The sequence below is a fragment of the Tachypleus tridentatus genome, chromosome 10, assembly GCF_004210375.1.
Source record: "Tachypleus tridentatus isolate NWPU-2018 chromosome 10, ASM421037v1, whole genome shotgun sequence".
NCBI lineage: Eukaryota > Metazoa > Arthropoda > Merostomata > Xiphosura > Limulidae > Tachypleus > Tachypleus tridentatus.
This window is the reverse complement of record NC_134834.1, coordinates 65,402,350-65,424,387: the sequence shown is the minus strand read 5'-3', so window position 1 is coordinate 65,424,387 and position 22,038 is coordinate 65,402,350. Positions and strand designations below refer to the sequence as shown.

General features: G+C 33.9%; 1 protein-coding gene across 2 annotated transcripts in view; it reads left to right on the top strand.

Moving 5' to 3' along the window:
- The first annotated feature begins 252 nt into the window (after positions 1–252).
- Positions 253–22,038, top strand: part of LOC143229462 (soluble guanylate cyclase 89Db-like) — a 46,377-nt gene continuing 24,591 nt past the window's right edge. For both annotated transcript variants that reach the window (XM_076461808.1, XM_076461807.1), the window contains exons 1-3: positions 253–1,497; positions 12,121–12,290; positions 18,526–18,655. In XM_076461808.1, the coding sequence (XP_076317923.1) occupies positions 706–1,497; positions 12,121–12,290; positions 18,526–18,655 (1,092 nt within the window). In that variant the 5' untranslated portion in view covers positions 253–705. The remainder of the gene's footprint in view (positions 1,498–12,120; positions 12,291–18,525; positions 18,656–22,038) is intronic.

The following is a 22,038-nucleotide window of genomic DNA, read 5'->3' as shown; positions in this document are numbered from 1 at the left end:
TGTTTCGTAGCCTAGAACACAGCTAAGATAAAATAAAATTGTAAGAGTTGAGCTTCACTGAAGTGACAGTTGCGAAGAATAAATATCAGTGTTTAAACACCGTGTGTCTGCTTGATACACAAGCTTGCGCATTATTCTTCCACATGAGAAAGAAACATGCGCACTTGGCTTTTCGTGGTTGTGTAAAACCTCTCGCGCTCACGATCTGAGTGTACGTTCTTATGTCGATCAGTAGTAAAGCAATTGATAACTTGCTGGTATTTCTTTCATCAGATCGCTGTGATAAAATATTTGCTTACATTAACTTGCTGAGAATCTGATGATTTTATTATATAGAACTGGCAACAAAGAATTTTGAGAACTTCGAAAATAACAATTACTGAGAAACTTTACAGGCAACTGTATGAAGCAATTAGATCTGTTTTTAAAGCAGCACAGCTTTGTAATTCCTGCAAGCCTAACTGAAACAGGAACGATTCATTCATGACCAGTTGCACATCTTGAAGTTTATCTTGTAGTTAATTCCGCACCAAATGAAGAACAAAACATGCTACATCTGAAAAATGGCTTTAAACAAATTCTGTACAGGTGTTTTAGAAAAACTCTGAAAACTTCTCAAAGATATCTGTGGACAAAAAGATTAGTGTAAGGTATTTCCTGATTATTATTTGATAACGTATTGAAGGATATTTTAATTTGTTTAATATGTATGGAATGTTGTTGGAAAGTGTCCAACATTTTGTTCGGAAGGAATATGGAGATCAGATGTGGTTTCTAGGTCTGGAGGGCTCTGCCTTTAAAAACTGTGTCTTCAGCACACACCAGGTGTATCCAGATCACATCATGGTAGACTTGGCTGCAGCATTTGCCAAGCGCACGGGTGAAGATGTAGACGATTTTATGCGTTTTTTCGGACGGTGTTTCGTCCGGTTTTTTAGCCACTATGGTTATGATAAACTTATTCGAGCTTCTGGGCGATTTTTTCGTGACTTTATCCACGGCATTGATAACCTACATCACCAGATGAGGTTTAGTTATCCGCGGATGCAAAGCCCATCCTTCTATGTAGAATCTGAGGACGTTTGTGGAGCTGTGCTACATTATAGGTCTAAACGTCAAGGTTTTACTTATTACGTTATTGGTCAGTTAGTAGAAATTGCCAAGGTTGTTTATGGATTAGAATTGGAGATCTCTATCGTTAAGGATATTCCAGATGAGAAAGGGACAGGATGTCATATTATTTATCGTCTTGACTTTGATAACGAACCCTATAAGAAGGTCCAACTGTTTCGCCAAGAAGCAAAAGATCTATGCCCAGTTTCTTGGAGCTATCTCTTTCGACTGTTTCCCTTTGGTGTAGCTTTTGATAAGAATATGATTATTATGGAAATTGGCAGAAAACTTAAAGAGATATTCCAACTTTCTGACTTGGTTGGAAAACCTATGGAACTGTTTTTCCTGTTACATCGTCCTCGAGTTTCGTTTAACTGGGAAAATGTAAGTCTACTTATATTACTCAAATACAAAGTTTACATAAATTTGGGTGCTAAGAGGTAAGCATATATTTACAATTTCCGGTAATTACATGATATGTTTATTAAAATCTTTATAGAATAGGTTATTTCACAATAGATTAACACTTTCGTTACTGTATATCTTGTGTTATTTTATTCTGCAGGGTTGCAACAAATAAAGAAAATATATGTTATTTCCTCTATTTAACTTAATAATATGCAGTTCATCCTTTAAAACTAGGCAGTGTAGCATTAACGTGACGCAAAATTGATTAATCAGACTTTGCTAATTAAACAACGCTATTTCTAGCCATTTGTCTATCACAGCTTCTTCAAACTGTTAAAGTGATGTTCGTGATGGAGACCTGCTTCTTAGACCGGTTTCTTTAACTGACCGTAGAAACCAGGTAATATTTAAATCATGTAACTGTGGTGGCCAACCTGAGTGTCTGACCTCTTTTATATATCCTCTGAATCAATCTTTAAAAATTATATCAGTACGAATTGGTTCATTGTCTTCTTAAAACTTATCATCCTCCACTTGGGAATAAAATATTCACTGCAGAACGAACATGGTTTGCAATAAACGTAAGAAATAATTTACTATCATAATTCATTTCAAAGAAACCATAAACCCTAAAATGTAACCTATTTCGTTATATAATCTCTTCGATGTTTAACGTATTACAAAAAACATTCAGGGTTTTAAGTTTTTTTTTAGTTTTCGACACACATAAACAAGCCAACCTGATGTACGAAAAGTGTATAATACCATTTATCTAACAAAAACATTGATTTTTGGTGCATTTTTGTTATCTTCTTGGCATTACTCTTTGAGTTAATAGAGACTTCCAAATGGCAACCCTACCATGGTAATTCGTTTTGCACACTTCTCTTCTTGTTGATTTGACAAGATTGGTAATTGTAGGCTAGCATTATTGTGTTTTCGTCCCTCAACTTGTTGGTTAATGCTCGTCTGTCACGACCTGTCACTTTAGCTTTTCGACAACTATTATGTTTATCTGATGTTACTTTGGCTTTTCGACAACTATTATGTTTATCTGATGTCAATTTTTACATTTCTCCCCAAGAAAACTTTATTTTTTTAGGTGTTTGTTCAAATAGATGTTCAATTTACAATCATGCCTCTTTCGAAAGACAGCAGAATCTCTCTCTTACGGAAATAACTTAATGCGTACATTAACCTACAATTCCTTCTCTTAGAGGCATAAACTTGATGTTTAAAGAGTGAGTTTTCTCTGTAATTTTCATAATTGTGCAGTTAAATGTTTTGTAAAAAGTGACATCAAATTATATCTTATCTGTCTTTATTTACACGTTTTTCTGTTCGTCCGTCTGTAAGGTTTGTAAACGAAAAGATATGCGTTAAGAGTAAAATATTTTAAGAAAACTCATTAAACATTTCAAATAAATACATATAAAACTTATTAAATGACTAATGACATGATACGTCTTGAACTAAGCCTCTTGACATATTACACATAAAGTATTCACCGAATAATACGTAATAGATGCTAGTTGCATTTGTAACTCAAATCCTTAAGTCAATTAAGTTCCACATAGCAACAGATAAATTATTATAATCACACACAAAGATTATGCTGTTCTTTATAAGAAGAAATGGTCACTGTCAAACAGTAAGGTAAACATACACAAATCGTCTTATAAAAAGAGAAAAGAATACATGTTGAAATAAATTGTTTGTTTTTGAATTTCGCACAAAGCTACTCGAGGGCTATCTGTGCTAGCCGTCCCTAATTTAGCAGTGTAAGACTAGAGAGAAGGCAGCTAGTCATCACCACCCACCGCCAACTCTTGGGCTACTCTTTTACCAACGAATTGTGGGATTTACCGTCACATTATAACGCCCCCACGGCTGAAAGGGCGAGCATGTTTGGCGCGACGGGGATGCGAACCCGCGACCTTCAGATTACGAGTCGCACGCCTTAACGCGCTTGGCCATGCTAGGCCCACTTGAAATAAATAACATGTTAATTGTTTTTATTTCGTGACGATCATTTACAACAGTTAGGACGAAAAAGAATTAATTAGAGGCGGTAATGTGCGCTTGGTGTTTCCCTTTTCTTATTCTTTTATATAGAATACGTTTTAATTTGAAAAAAAAGAAATAATTGTATAAAACCACACAAGCAAAAACACCATCAATTAACATTAAAAGGAACGATCTACTTAGTGATACCATTATATCTTGAATGAACAAATGATATACAAATAGGAACTGAAGAGAAAATCATTTTTATGCTCTCAAAATAATATAAACATAAGCCGGGCGTGGCCTAGTACCCAGCATATTTAAAACGTGAATCCGGGGTTTTGTGGTTAAGAGACCATTACCACAAAACGCTTTGTGCTATAAAAACGAGAATAAAATTCTTCTTTTCGGTCAGACAAGAATAGTTCAAGAGGCTGGTGCTGTTCACTAATTGCTTTTTCTCAAGATAATTATTTTTCTTTGTGTAATTTTTTACGAAAAATGGGTAATGGGGAAATCTTGTAACCCAATCATTATGCACTGACGTAATTCACATGTGTTATGTATTAGGTTTACAACTTTTTGTAATACTTTCCAAGAGTACCTACAGTGCATCAATCAAAGCTCACTTTCTTCATTTATATTCACATAGGTTAGTGTTTAATAAATGACACCAAATGTTTCGTCTTAACAGGAACAACGCGCAATAAACTTTTCGTTGCATCTTAAGCAAGATTATATAGTGATCTTATGACGTGTAAAGTAGTTGTAAATGGAATATAAGATGTTTGTTTGTTCGTTCGTTTTTTGAATTTCGCGCAAAGCTACTCGAAGGCTATCTGCGCTAGCCGTCCCTAATATAGTAGTGTAAGACAAGAGGAAAGGCAGCTAGTCATCACCTCCCACTGCCAACTCTTGGGCTACTCTTTTACCAACGAATAGTGAGATTGACTGTCACATTATAACGCCCCCACGGCTGAAAGGGCGAGCGCGTTTGGTGAGACGGGGATTCGAACCCGTGACAGTCAGATTACGAGTCGAACGCCTTAACCCATCTTGCTATACTGAGCCTTGGAATATAAGAATAATTGTCCGAGTGTTTTAATAATTAATAATGGATGTTAACATTATGTTAACAACTTAAGCAAACTTGAATAGAATGCCAGTATAGGATAAATATAATCATAGAATACAGCCTCATTGTCCAACGTCTAAAGAACACGTTGGCCACTTTTGGGCTTTTCGCAACTTATCAAAAGTTTTATCTCTTCAGATACATATAAATAATCAACTTATTCAATCTCAGTTATAAACAGATCTGTATTTTTAAACAGTATTACCCACACAAATAAAGTTTTTTTGCCAAATAAAGGTGTAATAACCTTGAAATTTCACACTGTTAATTTCTGTTGTTGTCAATTTTAAGGAAAATATTGTTAAAAATAACATGAAAAATGTAAACGGCACATCAAAACCTATCAGATTTAGGTTTAAAAATTAAGTTAATGCTACTTAGCTGCCTTAGCTTCTAATGTAAGCTATCAGCACAATAAATACAGTGCCACGTGTTCAACCCAAATAATGAAGGGGAAAAACAAATTTCCAATGTAATTTCAGAAAACGCACAGAGGTCTTAAGTTTCAAAACTGGTGTCAGGTTTAGAGTCTAGAGGTTTATGCGAATCATACTTTGTCCTTATCTTTATTGTAAATTACGTTCAATTGTTACAATGTTATTGGGGTGTTGGGTACAGCCACGCCTTCTCTTATGAAATAGGAACTGGCAAACTTATTAACGTATGTTAGAAATGAGTTATCTTTCATTTCACAGAACAATTTTCGAAGTTATCATGAAACGCACTTCCGTTACGTATATATGAGGGAACTCTTAATGTACTCCCACGAGACATCAGTTATATAAATCCTTCCACTGATCCTATTGAAAAAGTTAGAAACATCAATGAATGGTGAATTTTTCACTTTTACGAAAATAACATAAAACTTTTTATTACAATCACCTGGATGTTTCAGTGGAGTAACGCACCTCACGTTTCCACTTCTACTAACTACTGAAAGGAAAGTTTGAAAGACATAATCTAAGGTTTACCAAGGTACAAGAGTCAGTCGCACGAAGCAACGTATTAATTTTTATATTTCTTGTCTTAAGTTTAATTTCATTAATAATACTGATCTAATCCTTAATATATACAAACTTTTATATTCTAAGTTAAGAAAAATGTGTTTTTGTCAGATATAACAAAGTTCAAACCTACAGTATCAGAGTAAATAATCATTCGTCAATATTTCTATGCACATATGGTGGTACTTTAGGTTAATTTGTTATGTTTACGAAACAATACTGAGAAATAAATACATTACACTGGTTTCTACAGACACCATATTTTGTTTCTGCGTTATTAACTATCCTTAAATTAGCAGTTCTTGTGTGTATTATATAATTGAAAAATTGTGTTTTTTGCATTCTTAACTGATGTAATCGTACTGGTCTGTACATTTTACATGCGTTGATTAGTGTACGTGCTGATTGTTTGTTTTTGTATTTCACGCAAAGCTACACAAGGGCTATCTGCCCTAGCCGTCCATAATTTAACAGTGACTAGAGGAAAGGTAGCTAGTCATCACCACACACAGCCAACTCTTGGGCTACTCTTTTACCAACGAATAGTGAGATTGACTGTCACATTATAACGCTCCACGTCTGAAAGGGCGAGCATGTTTGGTGTGATGGGGATTCGAACTCGAGACCCTCGGATTACGAGTCGAGTGCCGTAATCACGTGGCCATGCCGGGCCGTACGTGCTAATGGTGGAATAATATCGTTTTGAAACAGCATCATCTTAAATCTATATATTTTTTTGTGAATACGTAATGACTGCTCTAAAAAAGACCTTGGAAATGTTCTTAATGTTAAGATTTATTTTATAAAGGTGGACTCACTTCAAGAGAATCATTACACTCAAGAAAATTGCAAAATTATCATCTACATAACTGAGCTAAGAACTTCTACATTAATTAATCACATATAACTACCAAGATTTATCACGTTTCAGATCCTTTAGCAGTAAAGCCTCAATCTTCATAAGCTTAGCCCTGCTGTATTGGAAGTTAAGCCTAATTTAACTAATTTGAATCACATTATCCAGTGTTTTTCAGTTGATTATTAAGAAACTATAATTAAAATTTACATTAAAAAATTCAAGAATATTGATGCTTATCCCACATATTCTGAGATAATAGGGTTTAATTATCAATAGATACTTACATTAATTACAATCATATTGGAGCAGTGTTTTACTTCAGTGGCGCAACGCCAGATAATTTCAACATAGTTGTAAAATATATATGATATACTTTTAGTCATTACACAGAATAGGACTCGAACCATGAACCATCCAAGTCTGAACATGCTTAGATATCGGGTCACAATCAACTTATACGAGGTCTGTTCAAAAAATACGCGGACTGTTTGAATTGTGCGGCTCCATTTGGTTCCAGGGGAATCTGCTTGGTGTCGCTAGGTTTGCACAGATCAGCTGATTACGATGCCATTTCCCGATTGCAGATATCTTCATTTGTGTATTAGCTACGCGGTTTAAGTGAAGTGCGATTTTTTCGTTTGGCGGATTTCAGAATGAATGACCTGAAGGAGCAACGACTTGCTGTGATATTTTGTGTTAAACTTTGAAAATCTGCGACTGATACTTTTGCTATGCTTAACACGGCTTACGGTGATGTTGCTATGAAGCGTACGGCATGTTTCAAGTGGCATGAACGTTTCAAGGATGGTCGACAGTCCATTGAAGATGATGAGCGTCCTGGACGTCCTTCCACGTCAACTGACGAGCCACACGTCGACAAAATCAACACCCTGGTGCCGGCAAATCGACGTCTGACTGTCAGGGAGCTTGCTGAAGACTGTGAGATATCAGTTGGATCTTGTTACGAGATTTTGACCGAAAAATTGAAGAAGCACCGACATTTGTGCCTCAGAACTCGTGAGTTTTTGGCCAAACACTCGATCACTTTTCTTCTCCACCCTCCCTACTCACCTGACCTTGCTCCTTGCGATTTTTTCTTGTTCCCCAAACTCAAAAGATCCTTGAAAGGAAGAAGATTTGAGACGATTCCCGAGATTAAGGCAAATGCGACGAAGGAGCTGGAGAACATTACAAAAGAAGCGTACCAGGACTGTTTCAACAAGTGGAAACACCGTTGGAATAAGTGTGTGCGTTGGGGAGGAGAGTACTTTGAAGGGGTCCCAGACCTGTAACTTCTAAATAAAGTACATTTTGTTTTATGACGTCAGTCCGCGTATTTTGTGAACAGCCCTCGTACAGAGTCAACAGACTTAACACAATGGATTACTTGACACGTTGTAAACAACAAAAAATAACTTCCACAAACTTCTCATTAAAATTATTTATTAATTTTTTTAAATACACATTATAAATTTTCGTATTTAACTTAAGAGCTAAAGAAATAAACCTTTTTGTTTGATTAAATTCCTTGGACTCAGCAGATAGCTCGATGAGGTTTTGCTATAAGAAAACACACTTGATTAAACTCAAAACTATTTCAGTGACAATTTTAAACGTCGCCAATTAATGACTACAGATTAATTCTCAGTGTATCAATTTATTCGCGTCTTTAACACATTTCATAAAGAAAATTAAAATATATACTTTAGTAGTAGACACTAACATTTTTCTAGAGGAGCTTTAAGATGTTTTTGTGTTTACTCAAGTGTTTTACAGTTTTGTCTTTCATCAACCAGACTTTTTAGAGATTGTTAATAAGTTATATTTCACAGTTATATTCAACAGTCAATCACGATCGCTGCTAGAACACTAAACTAATATTTATATTCGATAAAAAAATTATTTGAAACATATCCCAGGAACACCACAGACTATTTACACAATTACATCAGCAGATTCACTAATGAAAAAAGAGATATTTTTATTTTGTAGTTAAATTTAATGTTAAACCTTTAACAACAGGTTCAGGACGCTATAAAATTGGATAAACTTCACTTCCTTTTTTTTCTGAATGCATAAAAAAAGATTAGGATAACTTTATGAAATTGTACAAAGTGCCTTGAACAGTTTTTTGTACCTATTAAATTATTTATCGTAATTGCATTATTTACCTATTCATCGTTCTTTCGTAAGCTAGGGGTCGATAAGTGTCTTTTGAAGAAAACATAAATGAAAAACTATTTCGAGCCAAACATCAAAATTTTCAACAAAAATTATTTTTTAAAAAAGCGTGAAAAAATGATAAGATATTTAAAATATTTCTTTTTCTTAAAATAACGAATGTTTTTTGGTAGTGAATGCTTGTATATAATTCATACAGATAATAGAAAAAAATAGTAAGCAAATGTTAATAATTCTTGATGACGAGAAACCCACTTGAAATAAAAATATATCTCAGAACGGCTGGTATGGGTAATAACACTTTTACTGATAAGGATACCGTATGCATACCGTATGTTCCCGATATCAGCAAAAAATAACCAACATTTGAAAAAAACTTAACAAAACACAACATTCCAGTAAACACCAAATTTATTCAAAAACCAAGTACAAAACTAAAGTCCATATTATGTAAAAATTACACTGACAAACACAACACCAACATAATATATAAAATACAACGCAACAACTGCCACGACTTCTATATTGGAAAAACAAGCTGAAAAATTGAAATTAGATTCAAAGAACACAAAAAACACCTTCACATATTTTTGAACACTGCAAATCAAATAAACACAACATAACCATAAGTAGGGAGACAAATATAAACAAACACAAAATCAAAGAAGCCCTACCTATACAGCAGCTAAAATCCAAATTGAACCAATATAAAGGAACATCTTTATACCTGTACTAATTGGTAACCTAACGTTCACCTACAAAATTCCCTACAATCCGGTACCCGTTTATACTCTCGTCCCTAAGACATGTATCCGTCAACGGTCACATTTAAACACTCACTCTTTCTTAACCTGAAAATGACCTAGGTAGGTCGAAACGCTGTTCTCTCCTTATCAGTAAAAGTGTTAATACCTATACCAGCCGTTCTGAGATTTAAATTTTAATAATATATTCACATTTCTTTGCTTATTACACTGTCAGTACCTAACACATTAGGTACATGTACTATTAATACAAAACAATCTCATATGTATAAATGAAAATGGCGATTTTAAACACGTTGAAAGAAGATGGCGATGAAAGTCCACTTGAATTTTTAGAGATTAGCAACTATCAGCTCAATTCAGAATATAACTTCAGCTAAATGTCACGAATTGAAATTAACATCTATCAGCTCAATTCAAAATATAACTGCAGCTAAATGCCACGAATTGAGATTAACATCTATCAGCTCAATTCAGAATATAACTGCAGCTAAATGCCACGAATTGAGATTAACATCTATCAGCTCAATTCAGAATATAACTGCAGCTAAATGCCATGAATTGAGATTAACATCTATCAGCTCAATTCAGAATATAACTTCAGCTAAATGCCACGAATTGAAATTAACATCTATCAGCTCAATTCAAAATATAACTGCAGCTAAATGCCACGAATTGAGATTAACATCTATCAGCTCAATTCAGAATATAACTGCAGCTAAATGCCACGAATTGAGATTAACATCTATCAGCTTAATTCAGAATATAATTGCAACTAAATACCACGAATTGAGATTAACATCTGTCGACTGAATTCAGAATATAAATGCAGCTAAAACCATACACGTTCCATATATGCCTTCAAAACATCAATTTTATTTTTTAAACGTTAATTAAATTGTACGATCTCGAAATAATTTTAATATAAAATATAAAACAAAAAATCAATCGATCAAAGATTGCTAAAATTATACCATATGTGATTCATCGTGGTATAAAAATTATCGTACGTTACTTTGTTGTTATTTTATATTCTCTGACTAAAGACGTTGTTTTAAACAAATTTAGATAAAAGTTGCAAAAGTGGAGCAGTTTAAAAACTTACAAAATATTCCAATGAAATTGAAATGTATAAATGTTTAACTAATATATAAAAGTATATAAAGATGGTAATTCAAAGAGGCCAAACAATAAAAGTACAAAGTGCATTTAAACAACAGGATGAAGCAAGTATTATTTTAATTTTAGAGAAAATCATTGATGAGGGCCATAAAACACTTGAGTCGAGTTTACGGGTGATTAAAAGAAACGTAATGAACGAAAAGTGCAGTATCTGATGGTCGTTCCATTTATTATCTCTTTTAATAGGATGAGGCTAGATTGAGACGAGTAACCTAGGGATTGGCGAAATCATTTGTTGATTCAAGCTCAGTGGAATATATATTTCACATAAGACGTATCTTATACGTAAGGGTGTTTGAAGTAGCTCGTGTACCTAATTAAAAGGATAGGATTTGATCTTCATTCGGAAACCATAGGAGCCAAAACATCTTACGCATTAACCTAGTTACGTCACGCCACTTAAACTGACTGTATTTTTTTCCAATGATTTAACTGCACTATTCTTGAGTAGAACTCTGCGTGATTCAATAGCAAATTGCCTCTGTGCATGTTAGCAGGCCTTGAGAAACACGACATCACAGAACAACACATTGCATGAACATATATCTTTTATTGGCTTCTCTGCAAACTTTTGACCAGTAAAATGATGATAACTCAAGTTAACGTGTTTACGAAAGCTATTGTACAGTTGTGGTTTTTCCTTTTCGATTAACGAATAAAATTTTATTATTTGTAACTTTAAGTTTGTAACTGTTGTTCCTCGAAAGTGTACGTTAAAATAATTTAGTTTATTAAACTATAATTTGCGTTCTTCCAGGGTATATAGGATGGTTTTTTCCTAGATTGTGATGTGCGATAATAATTTGAAAAAAAAAGTGAGAAAAAGAAAAAATGGCAAAAATTATGGCGTATGGTCAGAGTTGTATATTATCAGAATTTCTTCAAATCTGAAAAGAGATACTTGAGTGGGAAATATATGGGAACCGTTAATCAAAGATATTTAATAGTATATTCGTATAGGTACCTAAAGTAAGTTAAACATTATATGGTAATTTATTATATTCACTCGTAACATAGTGCCTTCTAGTCAAACGACATCAAGTAATTTGCTACATAAAATGACAATGAAACTTGATGTCAAAAGTACTCATAAATGTCAAATGCTTTCACAAGCATTACTTAAACTTATTTTTCTAAGTTAATAACATCGATATATTATTGTCAGCTATATTACAGCTTGAGAGAAACTTTATTTTTGCCCTTGTATCATAATGTATTTTCTAGGTGTTTCTAAGGATAGATTTCTTTTTTTTCTCAGCTTATAAATTTACATTGTAAAAACGTAAAGAACTCGGAGTGAGGAATGTCTTTATAATATGGAGTTACTGACTCTTACAGCAATAGTTGGAACTGAAACAGTAATATATATGTGCTTTTTTATTATAACTTTACGAATTATATCGTCACGAAAAAGGCGTTTCCATATGGAACTCTTTACCATTTCTTTTGTTGTTGTTACTGTTGCAGGTTGTCACTCTCCAAGAAGTGGTTGTAGAACTAGAATGTTTGGCCACAGACACCAGTGTTACAAAACTCACTGACCGACGATACAGCATTTCAACTCGAAATCTATTTTTGAAGGGTCAGATGAGATATATAGAAGATTGGAAGGGAATGCTCTACCTGTGTGTGCCATTGTAAGTACGAATAACTCTACTGCGTAATTAGTCTAATTTGAACTAAAATAGCTCTTTATAATTAGTTTCAGCGCATCGTACTAATGATTCAAGTATGCAATAGGCAAAAACAATAGTTTAGGGTAATGAGTCAGGTTATATTTCCCCTCTCTGAAGCCATAAGCGCTAGAAACCAGGTTTCGATACTTGTAGTTGGCAGAGCACAGATAGTCCACTGGGCAGCTTTGTGCTCAACTTCAAACAAACTGGTTATATTGAACTATTTTGTTCTTTTTATATCACACATTATTCGTTACTTTATCTAACGTTATTGATGTATTATTTTTTAGTATTATAAAATTTTTGTATTAAGATTTCGGTTTAATTCTTGCCGTAGAAACACTATAGACTATTTATGTTTGATGCTTTTATCTATTTTATTCCAACAGAGTTTCAATGCCTTGCTCAAAGAATTAAAATAAACAACAACTTCCCAAACCTAAATAAATTATTTTGTCACAGGTTGCTTTGTATTCTGTTTTTGTATAACAGAAAGCAAATTTGAAATTAGTTAACTTAATATCCGAAACATAACAGAATGTAGAATATGGAGGTCATCTTATAAATGCAGTATGATTATGAGTCTCTCACTTCTTGAAAGTACAAGTTATGGTTTGAAACTTGTACTTAACGTTTACACTGTGACGTAATATCACACTTTTTACTTATTAACTCTTATGATGTTACTGTAAAAAAAATTGAAAATTTATTTCTGATGACACAGAAATTGAATCGATGGTTACGGATATTTCACTTGCTCTGACAATAGAAAATGAAACAAACATTTTAATGACTTTACAACATTGTGAAAAGTAGTAGATCATATTTAGAAAAAAAATAGTCTTAAAGAGCGAAAAACAGAAGTATTTTTATCAGAGAAGTAATTGTTTTTTCACTTTCAATTTATACACAACTTGTCCAAAAATGATCTACGTTAGCTTTACTCACCTCTGTCTGTTGTTCATGCAAACTGATTGTTTTAAAGGAACTCAAATTTCATGTTACTAGATTTGTTAAACTTTATTAGTAAATGATAGAGAAAACACATTTATTTATTCATTAAGAAGGAGGCTAGAATTCTGCACTTAAATTTTTATAAGAGTTGTTCGGTTTTTGAATTTTGCGCAAAGTTACACGAGGGCTATTTGCACCAGCCGTCCCTAATTTAGCAGTGTAAGAGTAGAAGGAAGGCAGTTAGTCATCACCACCCACCGCCAACTTTTGGGGGACTCTTTTACCAAAGAATAGTGAATTGACCGTGATATTATAACACCCCCACGAATGAAAGAGTGAGCATCGTTGGTACGAGAGGGATTCAAACCTGCGACCCTCATATTACAAGTCGAGCGCCTTAACCACCTGACCATGCTGGGCTTTATTATATGATATCAATTTTGTTCAATAGATTTAGAGCTGGAATTTCTAGTGACTTGTTTCATCTTTGGTTCTTGGGACGGATAACGTTTTGGACTTTATGTTGAGGCCGACGACAGGGCTAAAACATTCTATGAGAAAATTATAGGTCCAAAGTGTACGTATTGCTTGAAATTCCAATAATATATTACATTTATATCATGGTCGTATGCATTCAAAAATATTCTTAGTTTGCAGAAGTATTGTTACGAATGTAACTACTTGATTCGTGGCTTTCATTCCTAACGCAAAGTTTAAAAAAATTCCGCTTCCTTTTAGAGCCACTAAACATTCCATTATTCATATTCGAAGTTAGTTGATTTTTTCTTTTCAAGTAGAATACAAAAATATAAGTTTCTTGACTCAAAGAAAAACTGGTTCTCAGAGAAGCATCGCTGATAATGTTACTTCAGAGTATCTTGTTCAATATTACATGCTGAAAGATATGTAGCCGATACAATACATTTCGCATTGAAGACAGCATAAACGTGTATATAAAACCAGTTAAAGTTTAGAAACTGGTGGATGTAGATTAAATAGAGTACTTGTATTTTTTGTTGTTAAGCGCAAAATTGCGTAACTTGCTATCTTTGTTGTGCCCACTACATCGAACGAATCCCGAATTTTTACATGATACACTCTCAAGCTTGTCGCTAATGTAAAGGGGCGAAGAGAATTTCAAAGCATACCAAATAGTTGTATAGATAACGTTCTTGCAGACAAATAAAGAGAACATTGAAGAGATGCAGAATTATTTCAAAAGACGTCCAACACGTAGCGTTAATTAGGATTGCTTCACATCTTGATGATAAAGGTTGGCGTTCTTTCTCTTTTAAAAGCTTGGTTTGTTTTGTTTTGAATTTCGCGCAAAGCTACACAAGGGCTATTTACGCTAGCCGTTCCTAATTTTGCAGTGTAAGTCTAGAGGGAAGGCAGCTAGTTATCACCACCCACCACCAACTCTTGGACTACTCTTTTACCAACAAATAGTGGGATTCATCGTCACATTGTAACTCCCCCATGGCTGAAAGGGTGAGCATGTTTGGTGTGAAGAATATTCAAACATTCGACCCTCGGATTACGAGTCGAATGCCTTAACCATCTGGCCGTGCCGGATCGTTTAAAAGCTTACTACATAGATCAAAACTTGACACAATATATTCATAATAAGAAGTTTTAATGTGGTTCGTTCCATAAGTATCATCAAAATATATTTCATAACAAAGAGATTAATTACGGAAACAAGATTGGATAACAATAAATATATCTTTCATTAAAATTTATGTTTCTAAAAGTGTTTACCCCATTTTCGGCGTTTAATCCCTGCGTTGAGCACAGCGTAATTAACCCATTATTTAATTTTACTATTAAAACAAATTTGTTTAAAAGTGAAAGAAGAAAGCGTTTTAAATTATCAAATTAACAAAACTCATCTCTCTAAAAGTGAACAAAAATACATCGAATATTACGTTTCTAGCTTTTTTCTCAGTACAAGGAAAAGTCATTTTATATTTGTTGATCAATAAAATTGTATAGTGTAGGCCCCAAGAAAACTTAGTCTCTTAAACGACTGTTTAAGAGGTTACATGGGAAGGCTTTCTCAATTATGTTTCATGGCGACCATGACTGGATACTTAGCGACAAATTTTCTGATCGTGAAGAGACGATTACCATTAAGTTTATTGTTGGACTGCCGAAAAAAACCAAACGATATTACACGAATCATAGGTAAATTTCTTCTCTAACAGAGTCTGTTTTTGTGGAGACTGGTTTCTAATGATCACTCAGAACCATGCACTGGAAGAGAGGAAGAACCAGTAGCGATTATAACTTACATCAGCTCCACTACAGTAGATGTAGCAATACGTTATAGTGTAACCAATATGATTGTATATAATACAACAAACAGGTTTTTTTTTTATGGTCAATTGCCATAGCTGTACCTGTTAATAATGCAAAAGAAATTGGACTGTCGAACACGCGAAGAAAGTAAATGAAAAAGCACCTGCTTCAACCGTGGCTAATCAGGTTACTGGTTGCAAGAATATTTGTATCCTGTTGTTAAACAGCTATCAGACCAGAGTAGCATTCAGATTATTATCACCCCGGATGCAGGAAGTGCGATATGGCTAACTAACATAACCTAACTACACCAACGAAAATCACATTTCATCTTCTATTGCTGCGGCAGTTTATACTTTAATCTAGCAGAGCTCAAGTTGAATCTAGGTTTCAATTCGAGTGGCTGCTAAAGTCAACCAATGCCTTTTATGTATATTCTCAGTTTCACGCTGTAAGAATCAATAGTCTTTCAATATGCTGTATTCCATCATTCTTGAAATCACTGCTCAATGGCAAAACCTAAATTATTTGGAAAGAAGTCTGAGCAGGAGTTTAAGAAATGCATCTTTATTGAAATCCTTATTTTCTCGTAGTTTTTGAACATATCATCAATCACCACAGTCAGTTTCATCTCTGTGATTTCCCAAGAAACTTTTTAGAACCAGTTTGAATGATTTCCAGGCAGCAAGATTTTTCTGAACGAGTTTTGGTAAGCACCAATTTATTCAAAAACCAGGTACAAAACTGAAGTCCATACTATGTAAAAATTACTCTGAAAAACACAATAGTAACATAATTTATAAAATATAATGCAACAACTGCCACATCTTGTATATTAGAGAAACAAGCAGAAAAATTGAAACTAGATTTAAAGAATACAAAAAACACCTTCACACGTTTATGAACATTGCAAATGAAATAAACCCAGCATAATCATAGAAAACACCCAGATATTAAGTTGGGAAATAAATATAAACAAACGCAAAATCAAAGAAGTCCTACTTATACAGCAACTAAAACCAAAATTAAACCAATATGAAGGAACACCTTTATACCTATACTAATTAATAACATAACATCCACCTACAACGCTCCCTACAATCCGGTACCCGTTCATACTCTCGTCCCTAAGACATATGTCCGTCAACGGTCACATTCAAACACTCTCTCTTTCTTAACCTGAAGATAACTTAGGAAGGTCGAAACGTTATTCTCTCCTTATCAGTAAAAGTGTTAATATCCATATCAGCCATTATGAGATACATTCTCTTTTTCTGGTATGCAAATCTCTCTCCCTGGTCATTCCTTCTTTTTTGAAATGATTTTTATAATTTCGGCTGTCCCAGAAACACAAAAAGAACAATGTCTGGTATACCCACTCTGCAGGCGTAGCAGAAGTGCAATGTCTTTTAGATCACTACATATTTTCTACTTATGATGATCGTATTTGATGACCTCAAGTGTAGTTTTCATGCTTTGATAAGTTTCTTTCACATTCACAGCATGTGCGACAAGAATTGATGGCTTAATACTCACATTGTACAAAAGTACAATTTTCAGACTAACTTTAGATGAGTGGATAAAAAGTCTCTATTCTTGAGGAAGACGTTTAATACTTAATTCTTGGAATACTTCATCAACATTTATACAGAATCACAAAGTATCTGAAATAAGAAGCAAGACTTTGACAGCGACTTCATTAAATTGGAACATTTGTTCCAGAACTAATAAATTCCATTGATGTAAACAGTTCTCCCCATGCTGCCATGACAGAGACAAGTCATGAAAGAGATCATTTAGCTCTTCTTGTGTGATCAGTTGAAACACTTTATGTTGTGGTGCAACAGAAATAGAATTACTAGATGAAGAGGATTTGTTGCTTTCTTCGTAGGATAGCTCTTCTATTTCTAATTCGCTAGTGGATGTGACATCCCTATGAGATAATGGTTTCTTTTCAGATACAATATCTTGATATTTAATGTTTAGTTTCTATAAATATCCAGAAACATTAGCAAATAAAATATAACATGTCAGTTAGATAATTTTCGGGTTCACGCTTTGTCATGAGAACTGTAAATGGCTTATTTGTTCTCTTTTTTTTTCATTCACTATGTGAAGCTAGATGTGCAAACTGTACGACAGACTGTGGAAGCCAAGGTTTTCTTATTCATCAATTGTACATCAATAATAGAGGTAATAAGCTATCTTTACCTTGTGTGTTATGTTTTTCATTCGTGAAACTGTTATGTATTTTCCATACCTGTGCATTAATGTATCAGAAACTGTTTGGGTGATTTTTATACTCCCAGACTTTACTTGTACTAGAAATAACCAACATATCACATGATTTTGCAAAATTTATAAAATAATTTATATTTTTAGAACTAGATTTTAAAAACAAAACTTTGCAGAATTTGATTATATCGTGGGTACGATGCGAAAAAGAAAATCAAACTTTATTTTGACTGTGCCTGGGGCAAGGCAAAGTTAAAACTGAGTGAGTAAGAGGCAACTGAAAGAGAAGTGTATGACTCCATTCCTTTTGTGTTCAGTCAAGAGACTTCTTAAATATTCTAGCAAAGTGAGCACTTGGGAGTTTTGTGATTCTTAGCGGAGCAGTTGAGAGTGGCAATGAAGAAAAAAGTGATGCAATTATCTACAATTTTATTGAGAACAAATAGCAACAACAAGTGTGTGAAAAAATCTAGGTTTTGTACGTTTTATTTATGCTCGTGCAAAATAAGGAAACAGTTGAAACTTAGCCATTTTAAGAGTTTTTTTCTACCTATTTAGATCACTTGTATCGGTGGTCAATTCAAAGAAAACCTTCCAAGGAACTTATAAGATCATTCAAACTTTGTTCACTCTCACAAGTTAGAGGATTTGACGAACCGCAGATCTTCTCTTGGACGTAATGTTTTGTTCTTATTCCATTTTATAGATTAAGTAACATCCAAGAGATGAAGGAGGTTGGACTTTACCTGACGGATCTATGTATTCATGATCGCAGCAGAGAAGTAGTGTTAGCTGGATGGCAGCACTGTGCTCGACTTGAGAATTCCTATGAAAAAGTAAGTCACTATAGTTTAATGTGTAAGTAGCGATTGTTGAAGTATACAATTAATAGGACTCATTATTGTCAGCATCACCAGACGCACGCAGCATTGCATCGCTTGATTAGAAAGCAATAATCAAAATAGAGTGCATGCCTTAACTTAAGTCAAGAAAATACTGTAAAGTGTTTTTAATATTTCATTCAAATTTAAGTAAATAAACAAATATTACATCAATATTTGTAGAATCTCAATTTTCTTTTTATTAGCATTAGCATGTTGTTTCACAATAAAAATTAAGAGAACATAACCTATAAAGATTAAAAAAATATATATTTTCATATCGTACGGTGAAAACATATTCTACATATTGTAAATTACACTGAGTTGAGCCGTTCTCATAAAAATACATTATATCAACTTAGTTATATAACGTATCCGATCATGAATAGTAAATTTCTGAGAACAAGTTTGTTTGTTTTTGAATTTCGCGCAAAGCTACACGAGGGCTATCTGTATTAGCTGTCTTTAATTTAGCAGTGTAAGACTAGAGGGAAGGCAACTAGTAATCATCATTCATCGCCAACTCTTGGGCTACTCTTTTTACCAGCAAGTAGTGGGATTGACCGTTACATTATAACGGCCCCATGGCTGAAAGCGCGACCCTGTTTGGTGTGACGGGGATTCGAACCCGCGACACTCTGATTAACAGTCGAGTGCCTTAACCACCTGGCCATGCCGGGTCTTCGGAAAAGAAGGCGAGGCCTAGCTGGAAGCTCTGTTTCAGTGTTTCAGTGTTAATAGGCCAGGCATGGCTAGGCGATTAGAGTGCTCGACTCGTAATCCGAGGGTCGCGGGTTCGAATCCCCGTCACACTAAATATGCTCGCCCTTTCAGCTGTGAGGGCGTTATACAGTGACGGTAAATCTTACTATTCATTGGTAAAAGAGTAACCCAAGAGTTGGCGGCGGGTGGTGTTGACTAGCCGCCTTCCCTCTAATCTTACACTGCTAAATTAAGGACGGCTAGTGTAGATAGCCCTCGTGTAGCTTTGCGCGAAATTAAAAACAACAAAACAACCAATCAGTATTAATATTAAAACTAGAATTGAAATGTATGATATTTTAAAAAAGTGTTTCAAGCACTGTAACAAAAACTGAGTATACGTTGTAGAGACATTAACCACACTGTGAAAATGAAACTGTTAATATTTTATTTTATCAAAAATAACAAGAAACAAAGGATTTGTCACATTGAAAAGCTTAACGAAATACGCCAACCAGTCGAGCTTGTGTTATTGCTAATCTACTCCATTAACGTGTGTTTATTTCAATACATTGTACTGCACGTGGAAAACAAGATGAGCAATACGGAGGTACTGTACATAAATTTGTGTTTTAATATTAATTATTTTTGTTTCGTAAAAGAAGATACAACTTACTATTATTATGGTGGCTCAGTGTTTTATATTCCCACTGTAGTCTTAAAGCATCCAAATACAGAGAAAACACGTGAAAACAACGTTAACTAAATGTAGTTTTCATGTATAGATCAGTGCCTATTCATCTTATATCTAATTCTGTAAACCCATATACCTCTATATTTTGTATTACAGTGAATAAGTATTCTGTTGCCCTAAGTAAGTTTTAATGGACGAAAGTATTTGGATTTTATTCACTGAATAACAAAGAGTTCATACATTTGTAAAAGCGTTTTGGAATTGAAAGCGGGAACTATTTCTAGTATTGAGAACTGATCTCCGGGAATGTACTCAATCATACTTTCTCTTCGACACTTGCATTATAATACTAAGAGCATAGTATATGCAAGTTAGAGGTAATGATTGTTTCTGTATAAAGAAAATGTATCCATAGATTAAAATAAAAAAAACAAAAACGTTTCAATTATAACTAATTTAGCATTAGCCAAAACGCTGTGATAATAATAAGATTTGCTTATGGTGAAACGTTATACTGTCCTCTTTCGTAATAGAAAACCTGTAGGCGTTTAAGTTGTGAGCTATACTGATGAACGGTGAAGAACGTTTCTTCTACTGTACTTGATTGCAGTACACTTTAGTGTCAGTAATTCCTAGACAATCTAACGTCTTAATATCACCATACCTGGAGCTCTCACTTGCAGTCACCACCACGTGTTTAGTTCTTTCACGGATGCTTTAGTGTAATAATTTGTCCTTCGTGTTAACAAGATCGGATCCCTTCTGACAAATGACACATTTACTTCAGTCAATCTAAACGTTCCTTTCATTCCGTTCAGCTTGTACTATTAATACGAGCTCTATTGTTCATATAGATCTAACGAGTATCACCAGCATGAAAAATAGAGAGAATATACTGAACTAACAAAGTAAGTGTTTCACAAACATCGTACATTCACTGATTGTCATAACTTACAATACGTGTAATTTCATACTATGTTGCAATAACAATACAATGACCGAATTTAAACTAGTTTCTTTCTATTTTACTGATAGATGAGGAATAAATTATCACTGTCATGTCTTGGATTCAGTAAAATGTAGTATTTGCCGAGTTCATTAACATTCTGTTATTAGAAATCAGTGAAAACATAAATAGCTCTAACATAATTTCTGTTTGAATTATGGTCATTTCTTTCTACAATATTCCTATTATATGTGCAATCGTAAGCCAACAAAGATATATTTCAGCTTTCCAATAAGTATAACCTAATATTAGATCTGCTATACGGCTGCGTTATGGCATGTTTTATTACACGATTATTATACATGGTATAATAGCTGTAAATCGTTTTGACATCGTGTTATAGTTGCATTTCTCTTTTCAGTCTATTTTATAGCCACTGTACTAATTTCTATCAGGAAATAACTCATATACATAACAAATTGACGTTTATTACTTCAATCAACAACACATACATTTAGAGATAAATTTTTACTTTTTACTGGCTGTATAATACTTCTTCCTTCATATCTTTCTCTTTTTATTCATTTTCTCTTACATCTACCGATCTTTTCTTTTTTTGGTTGAACTCCTGTCTTTTATATATCTTGTTCAAAGCCAATACGAACACACCCATTTCCTTTATAATGGGTTACAATGTCTCATAATTATCTGAGGTCCTATAATCTCCACAGCAGTGATCAATCAACAAAGACGGCCAGTCTCTCTAATAATTTCCTAACGACTTAAGTATTGACCCAAAGCTGATTGCTTTCTCACATTTCTTGATCATATCCAATGTTTCTTACCCCCAACTTCTTAAAACATCTTCCTCTTTTCTGAATACAATAAACAATGTTGATTGTATCCAGTGTTGATGGTGTTTCTGTTTAATTTAGGTGTTATCCCAGGCTCCAAAATTCCAGCGTATCATGCTCTTACTGTTCAACCATTCATAGT